Source organism: Aplidium turbinatum, chromosome 1 (assembly GCF_918807975.1).
Source record: "Aplidium turbinatum chromosome 1, kaAplTurb1.1, whole genome shotgun sequence".
Lineage (NCBI taxonomy): Eukaryota > Metazoa > Chordata > Ascidiacea > Aplousobranchia > Polyclinidae > Aplidium > Aplidium turbinatum.
In genome coordinates this window covers 23,343,549-23,368,776 of record NC_137472.1, presented here as the reverse complement: position 1 = coordinate 23,368,776, position 25,228 = coordinate 23,343,549, and the positions used below count along the sequence as shown (strand labels likewise).

The window sequence follows — 25,228 nt, the reverse complement described above, 5'->3', positions numbered from 1 at the left end:
TTTTAACGTTGCTAAACGTTGAAATCGTGTAGAAAAGAGAACTTTAGCTGACTAGGATACGCATACTAGGATATTCCACAATATCGTTTCTTTTATAGTTGAAATTATCGAAGCTTTAGATGAGTGGGGTTTAGATTTAACCACTGAGATCTTAAATCATATTTATGACACCGGAAAGACCCTAGTGATATGGTACGTTCCATATTCATAACTTTACCAAAGAAAACCGGAGCAACAGAATGCTCACTCCACAAAACAATTAGCCTTGTGAATCACCTAACAAACACCTAACTCCTAACTATCACCTAACTTCGAATCATGATGATGAGATTGAGACCAAAACTACAATCGGAAATTTCAACAGCACAGTTTTTATTTATTCCAGACAAAGGGACCACAAAAGGAATTTTTACATTAAAAATGATAACAGAGAGATGTATGTCCGATTGAATTGTATATAGAACGATTGTCAATTGGGGATAATTTCTTGCTGCAAAGCGTTTTACAAGCAGAGAAATTTAGATAGACACTTCACAAAATATGAAGAACGTTCAATGTTTTAACAAATAGGTTGTCACTTGTCAAAATAGCTTAGAAGTAGCTTACATCAAGTAAGGGTCAACTGAAAGTGTTACATTGCCGATGAAAGTTTTATGGGAATGCCATGCGCTCATTATGTTATGGAAAAAACAATGTCTATGCTACAGGAGGACTCGGACAATAATGGGTTGCATAAACAAAGGGATAAAGAAGAGCAATAACATCCTAATGATTCAAACAGTTCATCTGATGAGGATGAGAAACTGCTGAAGGTGCAATATTCCAGAAACGGCAGAAGTTGGATTTCTCTGTTGTCTACCAGAGCTATCCACACTCATTCACCTAACATTGTGCACGTAAATTCTGGGGTCAATCAACTCTGCTCCTCAACTTGGGAATGCTAAAAGTCCCAGTAAGGTTGGGAATTGTACAGTGATAATGCAATGCTAATTAATACTTAATAGGCTATCCAAGCACACACCACAAGAAAAGCCAAAAAATAAAGCTAGGTTTTTATTGTCTTTGGAAAAACTAGAAGCGGCCATACCTTTGCAGAATGTTAGGAAAATATATTACAAAATCATCTGCTTGAGTTCTCGTGGAGCAAGAAATAAGATAAAAAAAATATTTTTCAGATACAATGCCAAGAGATAATATTATTAACCCATTAGTGCCCGATCATCGTTCTAGTCCTGTGGTTCTCAACCTTTTTGTTGTCACGGACCCCTTTAGACAAATTATTAATTCTGAGGACCCCTACCTCAATTTTGCCTGAAACTCAATTAACATACTATTGTAATAATTATGCTACTCAGCTACTGTACTGTGTCATATTGCATTGCCGCTATGACTCCTGCTGCAAATATCAGGTTAAACAATTGCTCAAATAAAAAAGGAATGAAGTGTTCAAGAAATGTCAGCAGTATTTGAATATTAAAGTGACCCAAAGTGCCATGCCGAAACTTTTTCAACGTAAGCAAATTTAATGAGAGGGCTGTTGTTGCCTTTCCTGAACTAAACGACTGAACTGTGGTTGCGTGTTTGACAATGCAATACGCATGTCATGTTCAACGTCCAGGCGATTTCGATGTTTAGTTTTTATTGTAACAAGAGCTGAGAATCCTACCTCGCAAAGGTAAGCAGGGCCGGATTAACCATTAGGCTAATAAGGTTATAGCCTTAGGCCCTGGAAAAATTCGGCCCTCAATTTTTTTTTAGGTTAATTGTTTGTAAGGCTGATAGTAATACAGATCCAGTACAGTAAAGTTTTTGCTGAAAAAACGAATGACTGAGTTGAGTCAATACATATGAAGAGTCCATCTCCAAAACCACGTAGCCGCCATTTTACCCGAAATTGAGTTTAGAGCAGGGGTTTTCAACCTGGAGGTCGAAGCCGTTTTTTGGAGAATAGCGAGGCGCTTGAAATTCCAATGTATTCTTTTCAATTTTTTTGCCAGAAAAGAATAAAACTGTGTTTTTTTGCAATCTACCATTCCTCTACTCGAGGTTATTATATTGTTTAAGGTTTTAGACATTGCAAAAGGCTTTAACTACAGGAAAGCATTCGATATTTTTCACTAAGATCTTGTACGTTGCTTTGTGCAGACTAAAGTTAACCAGTAACCACGCTATGGTAAAAAAGAAAAATTGTGTAGAATCCTATGCAAAATATAGATTTCTCAGTAGGCCTATCGTTTCCAATGGCATTGAAAACATTAGTGTCGACCATTTTGTTTGAAAGTTCTTTCAGCAACAGCTGCACGCATTGACAAACTTAACAGTTAAAAATATGCAACACCAACCATCTCACTGAAATTGATTTAAATAAATCCATAAAAGATTGCAATAAATTCAACCGGTGAAAGTGCGAAAACGTAGATTATTCTCATTTGTTTTCTCCTATTATCTAGCTAAGCTTGATAGAAAATGGAAATAACAATCGGAGGAAATGTAATAAAAGCCGTGATAACATCGCAAAAAACGTCTTTCGTTTCGGAAGTTTACGTTGGAACAGCAAAACTAAACATAACTGGATGTCGGCATGAATCAAATTTGGTTAAATTTTGCATCAAATTACTTATTCATTTGTTGAATAATTTTATGGGGGGTCGCAAGACTACAGCATTGATTGCTCTGAGGAGGTCGCAGAGGGAAAAAGGTTGAAAACCCCTGGTTTAGAGTGTCATTAGGTAGAGTATTACCACAGGTACCTACTATTCATTTCTTTCTTTCCAAAATCTTTTCCATCTGCTTCAAATTTAACACTAAAAATTGTGTTTGTTTTCAAAACTAATTACGCGCCATCATGAGTTATTTTTTCTGTTATGTTTATGTTATTTTGCAGTAAATAATTTCAATTTTTCGTGTATGTATTCTTATTACTTTTTGTAGCTTGGTTTGCAAAATTAGGCCTTACTCTAGTAAACAGCCTTAGGCCTACAGTGCCCTTAATCCGGTCCTGAAGGTAAGTGGTTACGAATGGTAACAAAACAACAATCGCTTGCTTTGCCAAGAATGGGTGGGTTTGCAATTGTGAGCACCAAAATTCTTTCACAGTTTTTGAATAAAATTCAATGCGTAATAACTCTTTTGATCTCAAATCAAGTAGGTCATCTTTACTGAGATCGTCATTGTTAATGTTGTTCAAGTCAAAAATTTCTTTGAGACTTGCTGGTAAAGTTTTTGCTGCTTAGGCGTAGGTACCTGTGCCAGAAGCAATGGGTAGCCTAACAACCATGCGAGGAGCTTCGCTTTTTACTAAAGCAGCAAATCCGGATTTGTTCCCGAGCATAGCTGATGTTCCATCCGTGCATATAGAACTTTTTTTCTCTCCAAAATTCATCAAGGTAATCACGGACCCCCAAATGCTTTTTCACGGACCCCCAAGGGGTCCGCAAACCCCAGGTTGGGAACCACTGTTCTAGTCGGAATATTTTTACAAAAAGTTTCATTCTTCTTCTTGCGTTTGAGGCCGCCACAGATCACGTTGTTACATCCAGGCGCAGCAGCCAATCGATTGTGTATTCATCGAGCGTTGTTAGGTCCACATGTCTATCTTGTGGTCGATATACAGGACATTGATAGATAATGTGGTGTGCAGTTTGAAAATCTGAGCCACACACACAAGATTATGAATCGGCGAGGCCCCACTGGAACATGTTGCTGCTAAAACGGCCCACTCCAGTCCGCAGGCGATTGAGCTTCACCCATTCCTTTCGGGGTAGTTCTGCTCCAGGTGGGGTGTTGGTATTGGGAAGGACTGTGAATTGGGTTGGTTTCGCAACTTCTCTCCATTCACGGTTCCAAACTTCGGAAATGTGGAAGTTCGATTTGCACATAGCTGCAGCATGTCGGGAGAACGGGCGCCGAGATTTCAAGCGCTGGGGCTTTTGGGAGTGCGAGTTTAGAACAATCTGGTTGAGGAGGTGGTCATCCCTTGACATAGTTTGTAGGACCAGACTACGTACGTGGTTTTCCCTGCGAAGTCTACCTGGGGCGATGCCTGATAGTACCGGCAGAAAGTCAGTGGGAGTTTGAAGCAGGCAACCGGTGATTATTCTCATGGTGGTGTTGAGGGCAGTGTCAATTTTAAAAGTGTGTACGCTGCGGCACCAAGTGAGGGAAGCATATTCGAAGGTGCTGTAAACAAGTGCAAGAGCACTTGTACGGAGTGTGGGTGTACTAGCACCCCAGGATGTTCCAGCTAGGCATCTCAGCAAGTTGTTGCGTGCTGATAGCTTAGCATGGAGGGCTTCAGCATGGTGTTTGTAGGTTAATTGTCGGTCAAGCTTCACTCCTAGGTAGGTGGGACACGGGTTGTGTGGGAGTGGGTTTCCGTTGAGAGAGACTGACAATTGGCGCGTAGATTCCATGTTGCAAAGGTGAAAAGGTGTGACGGTGGTCTTTGCCAGGCTCAGTTTCAGCATCCACAGCTTCAGGTAGTCTGCGATTTGGGCCATGTCATCTGTAAGTGCTTCCTCTACCACATGCCAGGACTTGTCAGAATTGAGTAGTGCCAGATCATCAGCATAGCCATACTGGCATGACGTAGTCTCTGGCATGTCACTAATGTAGATGTTAAATAGTAGGGGTGATAAGCATGATCCTTGCGGAACACCGTTTTTTAAGCGACGGGGCCGGCTGCACTGCCCGTCACTCGTCTTAAGCAAAAAGGTCCGATTTGCAAGAATATTTGCGAGAAATCGCACTACCTTTTTGTCTGGGATCATGCGGAGGAGCTTTAGGGTTAGCCCTTGGTGCCACACAGTGTCATAGGCAGCAGTGAGGTCCACCAAGATTACTCCTGCTTTGTTGCCCTTCTCAAAACTTTCCTCAATATCCTCGGACAGCGTCCGTGCCGAAATCCAGCTTGTTCTTTTGGTAGCTGGAGATCAACAACTGGCTCGAGTCTAGTTAGCAGGAGCCGTTCTAGGATCTTGTATGGGACACAGAGTAGTGATATTGGGCGATAGCTCTTGGGATCATCAGCTGGCTTGTTTGGTTTAGGTACTGCCACTACAGTTGCTTTTCGTCAGATTTTGCCTGGAGGGTCAGGCAAGCAGAATAGAACCTTTTCAACCATGCCAGACATTTGGAGCCACAGTGCTTCAAGAATTCTGGAGGGATGTTAGGAAAAGCTGGAGGGAAGTCTATCCCACGGGGGATAGACTTCTTTGCTGCCACAAGTAAGGTTTTGCAGAAGGCTTTATAACACTTCTCCAGTCCGTCAGAAGTTGGTTCTGGGAGGTGCCTGGTTTTCTTTTCAACCAGGAGTGTGAAATTGGTCCAGTTTGTCTTGCGAAAATTCCACCTCTTCACAGGTTTGCTTGGGACTGGGTTGAATCGGTTTTCAGGGGTGATGAGCGATGGTCTATGTTGGGACTTAGGAAAGGGGCTAAGGATGGTACGGTTTGGTAAAGGTCCTTTTAGGTTGGCAAAGGCCAGATCTGGATTGGTTGTTGTTTTCCATCTTCCTGACAAAAAACTGTCTGGTTGTTTTGGGTTGAACATTAATTGGATACCAGTGACAGCTGCCCATGATTCAAGCTCTATGCCGTCTGCATTTGAGTGGCGGTAGCCCCAGGTTGTGCTGTGGGAATTGAAGTCTCCGGCATATATGCATGGTGGAGCAAAGGTGGGAATGCAGTTAGCTTGCAGACGTGTATTTGGTGGTTTATACACGTTGATCACAGCTGTGGCTTCGATTTCAGTGGCTGTCCATTCAACTTCACAGTCAGGGTTGGATGAAGCAATCGGTATCCACTTAGCGGAGTTCTTTACATATGTGGCTACCATAAATATTGCTATTGGTGCATGCTGCCAGGGTATATCCACTGATCTTTGACTTCGATACTTTGGTGGTGTGGGTTTCTTGCAGGAGTAATGCAGTCACGTTATGCTTTTGTGTGAGATGTTCCAACATGTCACATTTGGCTTTGGCGAAATGGGTATAGCCCATTGCCTCATCAAAAAGATTCATTGACATGGCTCTTCTTGCCATCACATTGCTTGTATCATCTCTCCTCTCCCAATACATCCTGCGTGTGAAAGGGGTGATGTATCTTGTCATCAACATTATTGCATGACTTGCTCTTATTAAGGAATTATCCACCTTTGACTGGAAGGCCAATTGGTTTTGTTGTGCTGCATACCGCTGGGTCTCTCTCACTACTTTGTTCACAAAACCATCAGTCAGAGATGAAGAGCTTCATAACATCATACGGCGTTTTTACATTATCAGGATCAATGGGTAAATTATCATGGCTTCTCAGCTTCAGGAAAAGGAAGAATTTTTTTCCCAGTTGATTTTTAACTGTAGACTGGATCCTATCTTTGTTTCTGACGCATACATGTGGTATCTTTTCTTCTGTTAACTCTTCTTTACTTGATGATGAGTTAGGAAACACAGTTTTCAAGGATGGCCCTTCCTTTTTTAGTTACAAGTGTGACTTTTCCAATTAGTTTGGGTAATTCTGTAAACTGTCTCTTGGCAGGTTTGTTGTACGATAATTCTTCTCCCAGGTCATGTAACGCAACGGGCGTTGACTCACTTTCTTGTGTTGCCAGTACTTTTTTTACGTTTTCTTTTTGGGTTCCAACGCAATGGGTTGGCTGGATAGTCCGGATAGCGGCTCTGTCTCATTGTTATCAAATGTAGGCCTCTCCTTATCTTTAACAAAATCCATGTCCTGAGTAGCCTATCTTCATTGCGATGAATCACTATTTCGCCTTTCTGGTTCAAAATTCCTTTTCCAACAGTGTTAACGTTTTGACACCCTCATCTTCATTTGCACTGTCCTCATCGCTGACGTTGCCGGATTCATCAGGAAATAAAATTACAATATCTGTGGGCTCCTTGGGTGGAGCCTCTTCCAAAATTACTTGAACAGTGAAACGAATTTTCCTATAAAAAGTGCAAAAGTTTAATTATACATGAACTTTTTTTAAATAAAGATAAATTAAAGATACATGCACATTTATAACAAAACCTCAACTTACAGTATAAAAACAGTGAAGCGCCTACTCCTAGATTCTAAAGCACCGCCGTCCGCACACGAAAGCGATGACCTAACCTACTACTCCAACTAAAACGCCCAGTTTTGCAAATTGAATATCAGCGCGTTACAAATAACGTTTGTTTTCGTCCAAACATGAAAACATACGAAATCCTATAGCATTAGGCGAACCTGCCTATATGTCTACAGTTTGGCAATAAAGCGTCCGCGCCAGTGCCCAAGCGTCCCTACAAGGACTCACCTAACTTTTATTCAGAAAAAATAATATGAAAAAAATAAAAAATTTCGCTTAGGGCACATAGCTATACATATTAATAAATTTATCAAAACAAAAAGTTGATTAAAAACAATGTTATATACCTCAATTTTGCAAGTCACAGTTCGTGTACCATGTGCTGACTTCATATTTCACAAAAGGTCCAGATTGAACGTTGCATAGTGAACACTAAAACTTATTTACAAAAATGCTCTTGCGCTGTTTCTATAGCTATAATGTTATTCTAACCGAAGAAAAAAAATTGAAAAAAATCAGCAATCTGAAGAAAGCAATTCGGAATCTAGAATATCCACTTTTTACGACCTTGTAAGGACGCGCGGGCACTATTGGGTTAATATTAGTATTAAGGAAATAAAATAAAGTTACTGAAATTTGCCAACAAAGTCAGAAATTGGCAACAGGCAGGTTAGTGCATATTCGAGAAACTTTAACAAGTCTGTACTTCCAACATCCTCCACAAATACACACAAGGATGAAGCCTAACCATTGATGAACAGGTATGTTTCTAATGAAAAACAGATACCGGTACCCGTGTATTCTTTTTATGCCAAATGAGCCTGACAAATTTGGCACGCAATTTGGTAAGCTAACTTGCAGAAAACATGATACTGGTGAGTGGTGATGGGAAACTTATTGATTGCAAGGAATGCGTCATGCAGCAATAATAAATGTGAAGACACTACAGACGAAATCGGTTAATAGTATACTGCTTAAACGTATCAATCGTTTATTTAAATCAAAACCTGAAATCCCAAACCAAATCCAATCTGATGTTAAGTAAAAACATCGGTTAAGCGCATACCGCTTAAAAGAATAAGTCGGATAAAAGCATCAGGATTTGCTTCTAGTTTGCATACTTCATTCATTTAATCGTATAATTATACCGGTTAGCGAAAAGAGAATGTCTCTTTTTTGCTTCGCATTATTGTCTGCAATGTTTAAAGGCGAAATGAAGCAAAGGTGAGACAGACGCATGCGCTCAAAACAAAGACCAGTGTTTGTAATCCCAGGCCATAATCTTATGTGCTAGACATCGCACTACAAAGAACCAATTTTCGCACAGCTGGGCTTCATTAAAACAGAAGACCACACAAAAGGAATAATCACACTAAACAAGTTTAAATGCTTTTGATGTCATCCGTCGGCGACTGGCCTTCCAAGGAATGGACATGGACAAATTATTTCGGCTTAAGAGGGAAGTGTTGGAAAGCATGTCCAAAAGTTTTTACCAGAAAACTTTAAAGAATTTTTTTTAAATTGCTGAAAAAAAGTAGCCTACTGTTGTGAAATGCGGTGCATAATTTCATTTGTGCAGTTTCGTTCAGTTGAAGAACATTCCAAATTAATTATTTTACCAGACAGCGCAAAAGACTAAAAAATAAAACTTTGCGATTTCAAAACAATGTGTGTGAGCCGTGTTTTTCTACCATACCACTATTTTCATAAGCCACGTTCCATACTCAAAACTACACAGCTGGTACGAGCTAAAAATAGCACGTTTGAATCAAAAACGTCAACGTCAAAGTTCGCGTTGTGACGTCACAGAGATCGGTGAGATTAAAAGAAGTCCGATTGCCATAGTTTGCAGAAAAGTGCTTTGATCATACCTGCTCAGCCAAGTCAGCAAAGCTGGTCTTTTTTACATTGTTTCAATGTCTGCAGATGATAAATCAATGTAAAAAGGACCAGTTTTGCTGGCTGGAACATACAGCAATAGTGTTATGTAACACAGAACTAGTAAACTCTTTAAAGTTTAACCAGAATTGTAAACAGTTGTAAAAGCATCAGTTGTAATGTGCGTTGCAGCCTAGTCAGCACAGACATCTTCCCAACAATTACGCCCATTCACAATAAACCTTTTTTTTTAGTAAATTGGTTAAACGAATCAATCGTATAATCGTATCAAAACGTCTGGCAAATAGGTGATTTGATTAACCGATTTCGTCTGTATCAACAAAACTATAATTTTAGTTTTAAGAATTTATAATTTGTTGTCTTGACTTAGTTTGAAACTCAACAAACTACACATGTCTGCACAAACAAACGTTTTACCTGTGACTCAGAGTGATGTGGTTTCACTAATAGTGTAGGTGTCGATTTTGACACCTTCCATGGTTAATGGTATAGGCCAGGGGTTCTTAACCTTTTTTGTCTCGTTTACCCCTTGCCGAATGAAAAAAGTAAAGTTTACCCCCACCGTTTTGGTGGCCCCTTGTGATGTCATCATGTCCAGTCAACCATGCAAAAACTTGGAAAAGTCACCATTGCACGATAAGAATTTGGAACAAAGCGTTGTTGAACATTGAAAATCAATCAATTCATATTTGCAAAGATCATCGTCAGCAAGCTTTCTAACTTGGCTTCGAAGGGATGAGTTATCCAAAGAGCAGTGCTGTTAAAACTTTCACCTTCGATGCAACCGTCAAAGTTCTTTTTTAAGGCGGCAAGGTGCTGGCGTATTTCGACTTTGAGATCAGAAGTCTCGTTGCGACTTCTAGTTGTACTGACTTTCCAATCATCAAATGTTGGAAAAATTTGCGTAAATTCCTTTTTGAACTCTTCTACTCCACAGATCTAATTTTGTCAGAAAGCCCTGAATTTTATCATGTACATCTATAATGGTAACACTTTTTCCTTGCATTTGCATATTGAGCTGGTTCAAACTTGAAAAAATGTCTGTCAAGAAGGCCAATGCAACAATAACGGGGATTTGGGTTCTCGAAGAAAAATCTCGATTTCACCATGTAGCCTAGTTCGAAACCTCGAGACAAAACAAGACCCCTATAGAGAGCCACCGAGCTTCGGTGTGATAAAGGAGAACGGAGTGTTCTGATCCCATCTGATCACAAACCACTTTGAAAACACGATGATTGAGAGCACGTGCCCTGATAAAATTCACACATTCAACCACATGCTTCAATACTGCTTTCAAATATTCTTTAAGGGTTTTACTTGCCAATGCATGCCAATGAACGGCACAGTCAGTAGAAATGATGTTCGGTGCGTGTTTTTTCACCAGAGTTGTAAAGCCAGACTTCGCACTTAGCATACTGTAGTAGAGGCACCATCTGTGCCAAGTGAACCCACATTATTCCAGGATATATTATTTTGTTGAAAGAAATTATCGATTTTTTTCAGTTTCCAATTTTTCAAAATTTGTAGCACACATAGGCCTACGCTGCTGAAATGAAACTGGTAGTCTACTTGCGTGGAGATAAAAAAAGACGGAAACTTACATTAAGTTTGAATTTGAATTAAAATCGAGTGCAACACTACCAGTTTTTTAATAACTGAAAATATAAAGTTTGCTTTAATTTATGATTCAGTAAATTTACCCCCTTGGTAGGTAAAATTTACCCCCAGGGGGTAAATTCACCCCGGTTAAGAACCCCTGGTATAGGCCCTTTCCCATCATTCTAGTGTTAGTATCAGGCCAAATCACAGTTTATTCAAAACCAGGATTTGCAGATACCTGAAACCTGCGTTTTAAATTTATGTTCCAAATTGGAAGCACTATACTTGACCAATGTCCACATATCAGGTGTCACAAAGCTATGATTTTTTTATAGAAGCTGTTTCTGTGTTTGCTTTTAAATTTGACCCATTTTGTGCAATGTCATTTTAACCTTGTCAAACAGATTACGATGACATTTTGAAAGATGCAACTTACAGTGTAAGAAATTACTGTGTGAAAACTATGGAAGTAATGTTTTCTTTTTTTCTAGGAATATTCAGTTAACAAGTGTGTGTCATTTAGGGATTGCCATAGTTTGCAGAAAATTGCCTAATTATCATACAACTGATTGCTGGCAATCCACTATGTTCTTAAAAAATATCTATCTGTCTGTTTGTCTGTTCTCTCTCTCTGTTCTGTCCTGTGTGATAGGATTCGGTTGCGTCTCATTCTTTTTATATTGACGTCACATACACATTAGCCTATTCTTTGTTGTGTATCTCATGGCTGTAGCCCAGGGTTTCATGCAAGCTTTGGCTTTATCATCGTTAACTCCTGTCCACATATGCAGCTTGTGCTTTTTATCAAAGATCCTCAGTGTTGCATCAAAGTTTTATATCTCCCAATACTAGTTCTTGAGCGGTTGAGGCATCGCCAATATTTCCATGGTTTGCTCTTTCCCAGACGAAGGCCTTCTGTGGGAGAGAGCTCCATGTTAACCAAAGTCAACTTGGACGCCAGCCACTCCTGCCACAGTTAGACTCACGGATTGGCGGCGACCTCGTCTTGACCCAATGAGACAACTGAGGCAAGGAAACTTTTTCTTGACTTCAATCACAAGAATGCTGGAGTTTGACCATGCTTCTTTTCACTCAAACTCTGCAAGGCTTGCAAGCTTTAATTAATATAACTTTATTCTTTTTAAAACTGAATTTACTTGCACATGATTGGCAAAGTACATTGTGACAAAGATAACTATAAATAAACTTTGAATTTTGCACTTGGTGTTTGAAGTATTATGTTTTTCAGAAAAACTGTCCTATGTTCTTCCTCTTTGCAATTCTAATGCAAACAGAGATGTTGAGTTTTTTACCTGTGATCCTTTGCTTCCTATAAACCAGTTCAATGAAGAAGAGCTGGAACTTTCTAATAAACAACTTGCTGCAGCTGTAGAAGAACTGGTGCTGCATAGTGATCAGGATCAAGATGCAATTGATCCTGCCATTGTCAGTCTTCGGAAGCAAGCTCCAGTTGCGATGGAACCATTTTCAGCCAGTTCAAAGTATAAATATTTATTTTGTTGGATTTGTAAGATTGGCATAGGTTTTCTTAGCTACTTTTCTAGTGGAGTAAGCGTTCTGCAAATTTAGCAAAACGTTTGCTCCAGCCCTCTGATTGTTATCATTAAAACACTGTATTATAGTACATAAAGTTACATTCGGTTAGAGGGCAATAAAACTGAATCAAGTTGACATACTAAAATTATCAGGCAATTACTTACTCAGTACTCACTGAATGTAACTTTATGCTCTGTCACTTCACTAAAACTTTTTGTAAACTTTTATAAAACTGATAATGTTGAAACAACAATGCCAACTTAAACCACGAGGATTTGTAATAAATTATTTTTTAACTTATTTTAAACTTCTATATAAAAAGTTTGATATTTAATTTGTTGTGTAGTTTTGTGTTTCTGTAAATGTGATAAACTTGAATATGTTATACTTGATCTAGTTGCTCGGCTTCGAATGCCTATGGTTCAACAAGACAAACTTTCTACCGAACTTCTAACCTATTTTATGATAACGATACAAAAAGAGTGCTTGATGCCAATGAGCAATGATAAACAAAGTAAATTCAAGTAAATAACTGTCCTGATGTCATAGAAACTCGAAATACACTAGGTTGCAGAGAAAAATAAACGAAATTAAATTCAAAGAAATGTCCTTCTAAATGGTTATAGGTGAATTGTTCGTAAACAGTTGTTCGTAAAATCAATTCTTCGTAAAGCAATTCTTCGTATACATCAATTCTTCGTATAGTTGAATTGTTCGTAAACAGGTGATAGGTGAATTGTTTGTGAACAATTTTTCGCAACAGCAAGGTTTGTCTTGCAATTTCCGATGAAGGTGCGTAATGCAAATTTTCCTAAATAACCAAGTTACGACGACACAAAGAAATAAGCACAATGAAAAAGCGCATTTTTTGTTATTTATTGGAATACAACAATTGTCTGTGTTTAGCAATTCTTTGCTTACACTACCAATACTACTTTGAGTAACTTCGTACAAATTGTCCACGAGCCAAGTTTAGTATGAAGTATTGTGTGCAATTCCACGCAAATAATCACAAATTTTATCATCTTAGAAAGTTTCGACGCCAAGTTCGGACGACTCTAGTTAGTCTTTCTGCACTGTCCTTGTACTTCTTCTTTGGAGGGGTTCCTGCCTGGCCACTGACATACTGTTCAATGCGAACCTCATTTAGGTTTTGCTCTCGCTTGATTGCAGATATGAACTTCCAAATATCTGGATGATTCGCAGATACCTGGAACATGAACCCTCTGTGCCATCCTTCAATGCTATTATTAGTTTTGGCAAGGCCACTGAGGACGCCATCATAGCAGTTCCACATTTGAATTGCAAACATTGGAGGACGGCACCCTTGACGACGATCTGGGCGCCCAACCCAAGTGTCTTCAAAGTAGTCAATTACTGGCTGAGCAACATCTGGTAATTTATTCCCATCAATGAGAATGTCAAAGGCCCGGCTGACTTCATCAATAGGTACAAAGGCCAGAGACGACAACATGCGCAGCCTCAGAGCAAACTCTGCACTTGTCTCGTACTGCTCCTTCAGGCCACTTGATTGCGTCTTTCTCCAAATGCACTGGCACAAATGGAAGAAACAGCCACGGTGAGTTGAAAGTGGGTACTCTCTGCTTACTGCATTAACCATGACCATCTCAAAGTCAGTCATGATTGTCTCTGGAACAGCAACAGCAGGTAACAACTCCTTGATCTTTTGCAGCAAATGAATGTATGTCGCTCTCCTTTTGTCCCCCAGCAGGGCATACACCAGAGGCACTGAAGTGTTTTATTTCAGTCCGTGTATTGTGTAAAGCTGTTCAAACAGTGAAGGCACTGTCTTGAAGGTGCCGTCATCATACCAGTGCTTTGAACCGGCAAGAAGCTGCAGATTTTTTTCAGTGGCAAAAAGGACCATACGGTTATCTTCAGGCCCAGAATCATAGGCCAAGAATGTTACGCCAGCAAACGTTTGCTTGTACTCTACTGGAAGCACAATGTCACGGAGAGAACGTGGGATTGCTGGGCCTGCATTTTCCTTCAATCGCACTTGGGTGACTGCCCTTTTCATGCTCTGCACACTTGGCAGTTTTGCTGCCGTGGCTTGACTGAGTCCAATAGTTTTTGCTGAGACAAAGTAACTTGGGGCATCACGACTGTCTTTTGCTGCACAACGAATATTTTCCATAACCTTTGCTGCTTCGACATGACCAGCATCTCCAGCATGATTGTGCTTACCTCTGGATTGTACAATGGCTGCCATAGCAGTTGTTACTCGTGCAGGACATTTCTTATTAAAATGCTCACATTTCCAATAAGTAGTTGCCCTTGTGCGTTAAGTGCACTATAATCGTTGTAATAAAGCTGGCCACTATACAAAAGTTTTGGCTTTCCTTTTTCGCTGCTCACAAACTGTAATGCCATTCTGAATCAGGGACTGTACACTCTGCTCGTCTACACTCCACAGGTACAGCACGTCTTTAAGCACAATTAGCACATCTCTAGCATATAGGCTACCCTAATTGATTGTTCGTAAACAATTGTAACTGTTTTTTTTTTAAAAGCTGTAGCCTAACTTTTGTTTACTTTTGTTTACTTTTGTTTACCTAACATTTGTTTACGAACAATTAGTATTACGGTCAATTGCATGCCCGAAGAATTGCTTTACGAAGAATTGCTTTATACGTACTGTTTTATATAGCGGTGAGCAGTGGCACGCTAATTTGGTGGTGGCGGGAGCGGTGCTGCGTTTATGTTGGAGCAGTGGCTGCGGTAGTGACATTACTTTTTCCCAATGTAGCGGTAGTGGATGGGTGCTACAATTTCTTCAGTCGTACTTCTGCTGCTTGCTACTTCCTAATTTAAAGTTAAAAAAAAGAATCGTTTATTGAGATTTTTTATGAAAACACGTGAGCATAAGAATAAAATTTCACCTAGAACTTGTTTCCATGACCACGTTGAAATTGTACTATAAGCGAATGTGCTATTAAAATATGATATCATTTGTTTTCAAAATCCTGTTGACTTGATGAGGTACTTGAATAAAGCTTTCCAGTGTCCTCAAGACTTAAGTTGCGAGTAGAAGTAACGGCAACATGAGGTACCTTTGATTTGAGTAGCAAAGTGCATTCCCAGACAGCAAGTCAGTCATTTTTTACATTGATTTAATGTAAAAAAGTGACTGATTTTTATTCCGGGTTGTTTTTCATGGGCTGGTAGCGGGAGCGCTGTTCTTTTGGCATATTGTAGCGTTATTGATAGCACGCTACTTGCAAAGTAGCAGATTCCGACATTTTATCATAATTATATTGGGGTAGTTGAACTAAAAATTCAATGTGGGGTCAGACAAGGCTGTGTGATGTCACCAGGTCTGTTTAACTTGTATAATGAAATGATTCTCAGAGAAATAGAAGGCATTGATGAGTAGGGTGGCTCGTTTTTGAACTTTTTTTTTTAATTCTTTCGGGGTAGTGGGGAAATGGTGCCAATGAGTGAGAAAACGCTCATGACAAAATTTGAGATTTATAAAAAATTGTCCTCAGCCTCCTCATGGGGCCCAAAAATCGAAAAATGGGGTCAAAAACGCAATTTTTTTTTTAAATATTTTTAGTTTGGGTAGATACAATATTGTTTAGATATATCTAATTAGCCTAAGAAAAAAAATTGGCGTCATTTGAACTATTCCTTCAGCTTCCTCACAGCTTCTGAAAATTTCCATTTTGCTGAAAATTTCGCATTTTTGTGGGTGGTTACATGATACATAATTGCGTTAGACATTTTGCCAGCTATAAAACGTCATTGTATTTCTCTTTATAGACCTGCCCTGAGCTGTTGCGTCATTTTTTAATGAAATTGGGTTAACTTGGTAGGAAAAAGTGACGTCTTTTATTTGAATTTACGTCACTGACGAAGTTTGTAGTTATGTAACCACAAACAAAAATGCAAAATTTTCAGCAAAATGAAAATTTTCAGAAGCTGTGAGGAAGCTGAAGGAATAGTTCAAATGACGCCAATTTTTTTTCTTAGGCTAATTAGATATATCTAAACAATATTGTATCTACCCAAACTAAAAATATTTAAAAAAAAAATTGCGTTTTTGGCCCCATTTTTCGATTTTTGGGCCCCATGAGGAGGCTGAAGACAATTTTTTACAAATCTCAAATTTTGTCATGAGCGTTTTCTCACTCATTGGCACCATTTCCCCACTACCCCGAGAGAATTTAAAAAAAAGTTCAAAAACGAGCCACCGTATTGATGAGGGAGTTTTAGTAAACGGCATCTCCTTAAGCAATAGCCTATTCGCTATGCTGATGACACTGTGCTCATAGCGACATCCCCGGACGGTCTACAAACACTAATTAACAAAACTTCAGACATCAGCGCAAAATATGGAATCCAAATTAATGACAAAAAAACAAAATGCATGGCTATCTCAAAACAAAGTCCTGAACCCCACTTTGTACTTCACCAGGGAGGCAGCACAATGAACAAGTGTCTTCTTTTAATTATTTTGGTTCTCTCTTAACAGCGGACGCACGATGTAAAAAAGAGATACGAAGAAGAATAGGCCTAGCCAAAGACGCATTTAATAGACTACGACCTATTCTATTGGATCGCAAACTTTCTATTCCTTTGAAGGTGCGACTTCTCAAAGTGTTGGTGTGGTCTGTTCTCCAGTATGGTTGTGAAACATGGACCTTCAACACAGAAACTAGGCGTAACATTGAAGCAGCTGAAATGTGGTTTTACAGAAGAATGCTCAGGATTTCATATACTGATCACATCACAAATGCAGAAGTTTTAAACCAGGTACATCAAGATAAGGAACTATTGAACAACATAACTCAAAGGCAACTCAAATTTCTCGGTCACATCATCAGAAAAGAAGAATTCGAAAATCTTTGTCTAAGCGGCCGCTTTCTCGGGAGACGTGCTCCTGGCAGGCAACGAACAACATTTATATCTAATTTTCAATGAAATACATCAATCAGCCAACTAAGAACACTTTGGGACACTGCACGACAAAGGGAACATGGGAAGAATTTACGAACTGAGCATCTAGTTCATCAAAGGCCGCATCGGCTATGATACTGTAGTAGTTGAACTAAAGTAGTAATGTGAGGTTTTGTTAACTACTCATTTGCAGCAAAAATTAAAGTCAAACGGCAGCTTGGAATTCTAGCAGCCACATTACCGACGGATGACATCAAAAGCATTTAAACTTGTTTAGTGTGATTATTCCTTTTGTGTGCTTTTCTGTTTTAATGAAGCCCAGCTGTGCGAAAATTGGTTCTTTGTAGTGCGATGTCTAGCACATAAGATTATGGCCTGGGATTACAGACACTTGTCTTTGTTTTGAGCGCATGCGTATGTCTCACCTTTGCTTCATTTCGCCTTTGAATATTGCAGACAATAATGCGAAGCAAAAAAGAGACATTCTCTTTTCGCTAACGGGTGTAATTATACGATTAAATGAATGATATAGTATCACAGCAAAAATGTGGTCAAATCTAGTCAAATGGTCAAATCTAATCAAATCTATGTCAAATCTGGTCAAATTTATGGTCAAATCTAATCAAATATGGTCAAATGCTGTGATACTATATGATTCTTTAGCATTTCTTTTAAAAATGTATATTCTTATAGGCTTAAAAAGGGCTATATGACTAGCCGAAAACATTCGCTTTTTGTTTTTATAATGTTAAATGTAGTGTTGTTGCTGAGTTATGTCTGTTTATGGTTTAAAAGAGTTATCTCTCTACCCAAATTGTGTTAAATGAATGAAGTATGCAAACTAGAAGCAAATTCTGATGCTTTTATCCGACTTATTCTTTTAAGCGGTATGCGCTTAACCGATGTTTTTACTTAACATCAGATTGGATTTGGTTTGGGATTTCAGGTTCTGATTCAAATAAACGATTGATACGTTTAAGCAGTATACTATTAACCGATTTCGTCTGTAATACCAAAATTCTTCTCTTTGGTCAAGTTTGGTTGGGTCTGGTTCCTCCACAAATGTTACTTCTAAACAGTCCGGTAAATGTAGTTTCTTTATTGAAGTGTAATGCTTTTTTTGATAATGTTGTAATAGTGCCGTTTTGTCTGAGAAATTGCTGCAGTTACCTGAATTCCAAATGGAGCGATGGTTGTTCCAATGTGCAGAAAATGAATTTTTGTTTGGTCAACATACTGCTCTTTGCAAATTTTGCAATAGCTACAATCTACATAACTTCCAAAGTTCTTACAAGTCAAATTCTGTTTAAGGTGAAAAAGTTTTCCTGGTTGTGATGTAAGGCTGTGTGTGTCACTGACCATGCAAGAAAGTTTTTTTTTTCTACCACCACATAATACACAATTTCCACATCTTTTTGAAGATGAAGAAGATCTAATGTTTTTTTATTTGAAAAATCTAAATCTTTGTAAGTCGTGACATAAGATGCAATACGGTATCTAGTTGGTGTTTTAAGACAATACTGGCCGAAAAGTTTAATTTCTTTTCTTTGTCGGTAGGGGTCAAAATGTTTGTAAAAGGGGAAGCCCAAATGATTCTCTTTTTGTTTGTGTTGGTTTTATTTTCCGGTGCAAGTCTAGATTTCCAAGTTTTTGCCAAGTCAATCATGTTTTGGTCATTTTTTTATTAAAGCCAGAGGCCAGGCCTCGAAACTAAAGGCGGCAATGGCCGCGATTAACCTACAAAAACCGACATTTTGTCCGCCATGAAGTTCCAAGAAAATTTTAGGCAGAGTTACCATATCTATCAGATCAACACCACATGACACTGGTGTGGTTGAATGAATGATTGAATCTTTATCCTCGGACTGGGAAAGCTTCTTGCAGAGCTTAATCCTGGCAGTTTCTCATACTTGTAGAGGTTTTGAATCACTGACGTAGGCCCGGTCACTGAGATTGACAGAGTGAAGTTTCCGATTGTTGAAGTCTTGTTGCCGGGAATTGTTCCATCCATTAGATGCCGTTGAATGGAGAGCAATCCTTAACGTGCATTGCTCAAGCGCACACCCCGAGAGTCAAACCAGCGCCGCTTGATTTTGAAGCTTCTTCGTTGCAGAAGTCACGCGCTAACCAACTGAGCTATCGGGGCGGTTCATTATGAATCATTAACACTTCAACACCAAAATTAATCTGCATTTTTTTTCTTCCATGACACCCCAGATAAAATCCACTTTTTTTGTACTGTTGCAATGTTTGAAGACTTGAAATCAATATAAAAAAACGGTTTACGTTGCTTCGTTTATAAAACGGTATTGTATCAACCGGGCAAAGTAAAATCTTGCTAGTGGATGTTGCACTGTTGATCGTCATCGGAATGGCCCGTTTCGGTGAGTCCGATTCGGTGAGTCCGGTTCGGTGAGTCCTATCCTTTAACGGGGGATTTTTTCAATTTTTTTTTTAAATCATCGGGTACCGTAGCCTAATTATCATTGCCGTTTTAGGGTTAGGGGTTAGGGGTTAGAGGTTAGGAACTCACCGAATCAGACTTACCGAATCGGACTCACCGAATAGTAGCAGACCCGATCGTCATGGTATTGGAACAGTGATTGTATTTGACATTGAAAAGCGTGAGTTGACACATTATTAGTTTCCAATGCACAGCTAACCTATCCGCTATCGAATTATGAAAATGTATAACAGGCAAAAGTTTAAAAACCCTTTAATACCACACTGTCATAATTTTACGCTTTAATGAGCATAGTTTGTTGTCATATGCAAAACCTTCGCTTTATTCCACTTTTGTAGGGTGAAGAAATATATCAAATCTGATATGCTGCAATATATAACTATTCTAGATTAGATTCGAGTGTGTTATAGAATTTTATTTTGATTAATCATCGTATCAGCCAAATTTAACCAATACCAATTGCCGATGTAAAGGTATATGTGGTTATAATAAAGGAAATTGATTTGATTTATGACCGGTATACTTACTATACAGATAATATTTAAAGGGTAGAATTGGAATGATAATAAACATGCTTTCCTTTAAATGACAAGCTGTCTGTTTGTGTGCTAAATTCGTTGGCATGGTGTATTGTATTTTAAGCATTCTGATAATTATATTAAAATGGATGGATATCTTGGTGAAAAAAGTGATATTTTTCAGACTGGGGCCATATTATGAATCCAGTCATGAATCACGATTTTGCAATATCAGTATGTCAAATCTATTTAAAGTACCTCCTGCTACATTCCATAGTGGAAACATGGTAAGTTGGTTGAATGGTTGTCTTAATTAGATTTACATATACAGTAGAATTCGCCTATAACGGCTTCGTTTATAACGTCAATTCGCCTATTATGTCACATTTCGCTCGGTCCCGGCAGAATTCCTATCTTTTACATACATTGTAGTTCGGCTACAACAGCATCGCCTATAACGTCAATTCGCATGTAACAGCACCCTTTATTGGTCCCCAGACGTCTTTTGTTCGTTTATAACGTCACTTTAAGCCATCACCTTCACCACGAACGGTCAGTCTTTTATTCCAGTTAGCGCTGCTGCTTGCAAAATGTCTTCCCTTTATTTTGCTACGTCGTTCTCAGCAGGGACTGAATTAACTTTTTTCCTGCGTGAAAAACTATCACGTGTAAAAAGCAGCTCTACAGCTGACCTTTAAACAACTCAAAGCAACAGTTGTACGTGCAATAGGCTACTGTATAAACTAATTAACTGAATTAACTTTTTTTTCCCGCGTGAAAAACAATCACGTGTAAATAGCAGCTCCACAGCTGTTTCAAATCCGTGTCAAAACCGAAACAGCTCAAGATCAATGCCTTTTTTGCTAATAAACAATGAACTTTTCTATGTATGTAACGAGCTGTATTGCGCAAATTTCCTGTAGCCTACCTTTTGCTGTAGGTTATTTTTTTTTAAACAATTTCTTTGTTACTGTATTTTCTGCGTGCCTTTTGTCAGTTTGGTGGTGCACAGTAACCCTGATTGGATTATACACCTCTTTCTTTAATCAAAAGACAGTTGTGGAATAGTTTGCGGTAGTTCGTCTATAACGTCAATTCGGCTATAACGTCAGTTTTTGCAAATTCCCTAGAGGTGCCGTTATAGGCGAATTCTACTGTACATAAACTTCTTTAGGCTTCATGTCTTCTAGTTGCAGAAAGGTGCCTGCTAAATAGGTGCACACACTGTGGTGTCAAGATATTTAGGTGCGGCTCACTGTGGCGCCCAGTCAATTAGGCGCTATTTGGTGTATCATATTACACCAGGCATGTGCAACCTTTTTCACTAGAGGGCCAAATACAAAATTTTGAATGATAACGCAGGCCACATGATTTTTTCAGAAACAATTAGTATCGTAAAACTACTTTCCTTTGAAATAGATTTAATACAGTCTACGACACACTTGTGCAAAGTTTATTGAAAAATTGTGAATAATTGTCGATGGAAGATGAGGAAACTAAATTCAGTCAAGCGTATTTAATCACAGATTAATGTGATTTTTGCTGTTGCAGATCTTAGCATACTTTTGGAATATTTACTTTCACAGAACTACAAGCAACTCGAAGTTGACTTTTCAAATGTTGGTACGATAGTTGGCCTCTTTGCTTTCCTTTGCAATATTTCATCTTAAAGGAAAATTTGCTTGCAGCAATATGTGCTTCCAAAAATCGAAATGGTTATTAAGACATTGTCGACAAGGTTCTGATGCTTCCCCATAACATAACATAGTTTTTACAAAAGTTCACTAAATCGTTTTCAACAGTAGACTATCTAGGCCTATTCAGCATCAACAACTCCATCAAGTATCAACTATGGTCAATACTATCAACTGCAGTAATCTCCCAGTTAAGTCTGCAAATTGAATCCTATAGGCTTGTGCGGACTTACCTGGTAGGTGCAGACTTAACGTTTTCAATTTTTTTTTCGCATACACACAGTACAGTAGGTAGCGCAAAGAAAATAGACTACTTCTCAGCACAATAAACTCTTTTAAGTCATAGTAATTAGTGCATGTTTACACGTCTTTGAAAATTATAATTCACATTGTGATAATGGACATTTTAACATGTCTGAGATTTCTGCCAAACCTGACATTACAGTAGTTACAGTAATACTGTGTCACACCTAACGCTCCTTCAAGATACATACCAAATTACCATGCGCGAGATAAAAATAAGCAACATTTCAAGTTCTTTGAACCTTTTGCAGCGGACAGGCAGCAAATTGAAATAAATTAAAATCAGCGTTACCCCATTTGTTCCTATAACGCGTGAAGTGAAGGTGCTACACTAGTAAATTAAGCTTAATACTGCAATTTTAACTGCACGAAATGTCAGGAAAAGGCAAGCGTTTAAGTGACTCTCAGAGACTGGAAATTATTACTGCATTGAGTGACCCAGGTCACCCTAGTAAGCGATGTCTAGCATGAAAGTACGATGTAAATGAAAAAGCTATTTGAAAGGTTTGGGAAAATAGAGTTAGCTATTCGAAAACGATCTGCTCTGATGTCAGAAGAAAGTAAAAGAAAACAATTTCGAGCATCTGTTTGTCGATTTTCTGAACTAGAAGTAATGCTGTATTTTTGGGTTGATAGCATGCGACGCGCAAGTCTTCCGGCTCCACCTTTATTGGCGATTTTAAAAGCAAAGCAAATCGCTGAACAGCTCTCGATATCAGAGAATGACTTTAAGGCTTCGTGGCAGTGGCTTAGCCGATTCAAAGCTCGAAAGGGATAACAAAAAGTTCTTTTTCATGGTGAAGGAGCAGAAGTGGATAAAGAAAACCCTGAGCTACTAGCTGACTTAAGTGATTTGTATGCTACTATCGCCCAGTATGATCCAGAATATGTCTATAATATGGATGAAACTGGCTTGTTTTTTCGGCTCCTGCCTAGATACACCTTGCTTATGCCATCTGATGATGTCAGCACTACTCGAGGAAAACAGAAAGCTAAAGAACGAGTAGTCACTGGTTGTTTGTGCAAATGCCACAGGAACTCATAAAGTTCCTTGTGCATTGACTGGGAAACCAAGATTTTCGGCTTGTATCAAGAATGGCCTTTAAAGTATCTGAGTCAGGGCAAAGCATGGATGGATGTCGACACATGTTGGAAATGGTTTAATGAGGTGTTTTATCCTGAAGTGAAGAAGAGAACAGGTCGCCGGGTTCTATTGTTGATGAACAATGCTCCTGGTCATTTTTCTGCTTTTAAAAGAAACAACGCTAAGGTGGCATTTTTCCCTCCCAACTGTACTAGCTGGAAATAACCATGTGATATGGGTATTATTGCAGAATTAAAGAAAAGGTACAGGTACCTGTATCTTAAGGATGTTCTTAGCTTTTATGAGCTAGACCAGGGGTCCGCAAATACTTTTTGGTGCGACCCAAAAAGCAATCGTTTTAAGTCTTCGCGACCCAAACGTTTCGGAAGCATATGATTTTGCTCAAAACACTTTGCAAATTAATATCAATTCCTATACGGTCGTCCCCACTTATTAAGGCCACATCGGGACCGGACGATTTTGGCTGCGGGAGACAATTTTCTACCACTCCTATACCTTCAGTAATTCCGGAATGGACCAAATTGGGCTTAATAAGCGGGTGGACCAATTAACCGTGCGCTTCGTCGTCGTGCAAGCCTCTAGGGCCGAGGGTCTACTCTATCCTTTTACCAGCCCAGACTCAAGATGTTCTCGGACTACACTGGAAGGCTACTCGAGAGCAGCCAGTATTTAGTTTCATCATCCATGACACGCAGACCTTCCACTCCGTTAGGTGGCTTGAAGATGGTACAGTTATTGATGATGTGGTCTGCAGTCTGTTCCTCGGCACCACATTCACAGGAGGAGGAAGAGGCCAATTCCCCAATGGTGCATGGTTGACCGGAAAAGCCCGACCGCGACGCCCGTACGAAGACGGTTGAGGCGCACCCATGCTTGTCTTTGTAGTGTCAGGCCGATGGGGCATGTGTCGGCGTTGGGGATGAACGAATGAAGTCCGGTGGTACTTGACTTCCTTTCAGAATTCCATTTATAGTCCGCCCAAGTAGCGCAGACATGAAATTCATCTGCTGCGTTGATCAGAAGTTGAGCGGCTGGCACAAATGGTTGTCTTGACTTCAGTCGACTGGGGTGCTGGTTTGGGGAAGCAGAGATCTTGTGGTGAAGAAGATGGTTAGGCTTTAGTGCCCGTCGGCCAAGAAACAGTGGCTTCTTTACGACGAAGCTCAGAAGGTTGGATGCCAGCGAGAATGGCAAAATTATCCAATGGAGTGGGACGCAGGCATCCGGTAACTGTGCGCAGGGCGCTGTTTATGGCAGTGCCGATGTTATGGCAGTGTGCACTGCAGCACCAAACAGGTGCAAAGTACTCTGCTGAAGAGTAGACAAGGGCTAAGGCTGCTATACGCAAAGTGTCACCCCTCGCCCCCCAGCTGTGGCCTGCCAGGCGCTTGAGTAGTGCAGCGTGGAATGTCATTTTCTTGCGCAGTGACACCAAATGGTGGCGTTATGTGTACGATCTGTCTAGTGTCACCCCAAGATATTCTGGTTCGGGGCAGAAGGTCAGAGGTTTTCCATTGTTCTGAACATGTAGCTCACGATCAGCTTCCCGATTGTATAGGTGAAAAGCTGCTGCCAAAGTTTTGTTTTCGCTAAGTTTCAGTCTCCAGTTCTGGAGATAAGCTGAGAGAGCTTTCATGCCCTGGCTCAAGCTGTCTTCCAGGTTATATATATAACCATGGGCTTAACTACTGTACTACAATCGAAAGTATGAATTTTCTTGTAGCCTACCAAATTGTACGAAACTCAGCACATCAAAGACTATATGATTGTATTTATTTTTGCCATACAAGTTATATTTATGGTAATTTTAAACCGTTTTGCGACCCACTGTGAATGGTCTCGCGACCCACTATTTGCGGACCCCTGAGCTAGACGGTTATAGACAAATTGTTCGTAAGCAATTGTTCGTAAAGCAATTGTTCGTAAGCAATTGTTCGTAAAACAATTGTTCGTCAACTGTTTTTCGTAAAATGAAATCCGTAAAACAATTCTTCGTAAAGCATTTCTTCGTATACATCAAATTTCAACTGCATGCACGAAAAAATGCTTTAGGAAGAATAAAGAATTAATGTTACAAACAATTGTTTTACGAACAATT

At 39.4% G+C, this 25,228-nt stretch overlaps 1 protein-coding gene across 1 annotated transcript in view; it reads left to right on the top strand.

Annotated features, from left to right (window-relative positions):
- The window catches only part of LOC145770349 (protein PAT1 homolog 1-like), a 188,751-nt gene that overhangs the window by 62,306 nt on the left and 101,217 nt on the right, over window positions 1-25,228 (top strand). Inside the window, exons 4-5 of the mRNA XM_082581970.1 lie at window positions 11,816-12,068; window positions 20,213-20,315. Of these exons, the coding sequence (XP_082438096.1) occupies window positions 11,816-12,068; window positions 20,213-20,315 (356 nt within the window). The remainder of the gene's footprint in view (window positions 1-11,815; window positions 12,069-20,212; window positions 20,316-25,228) is intronic.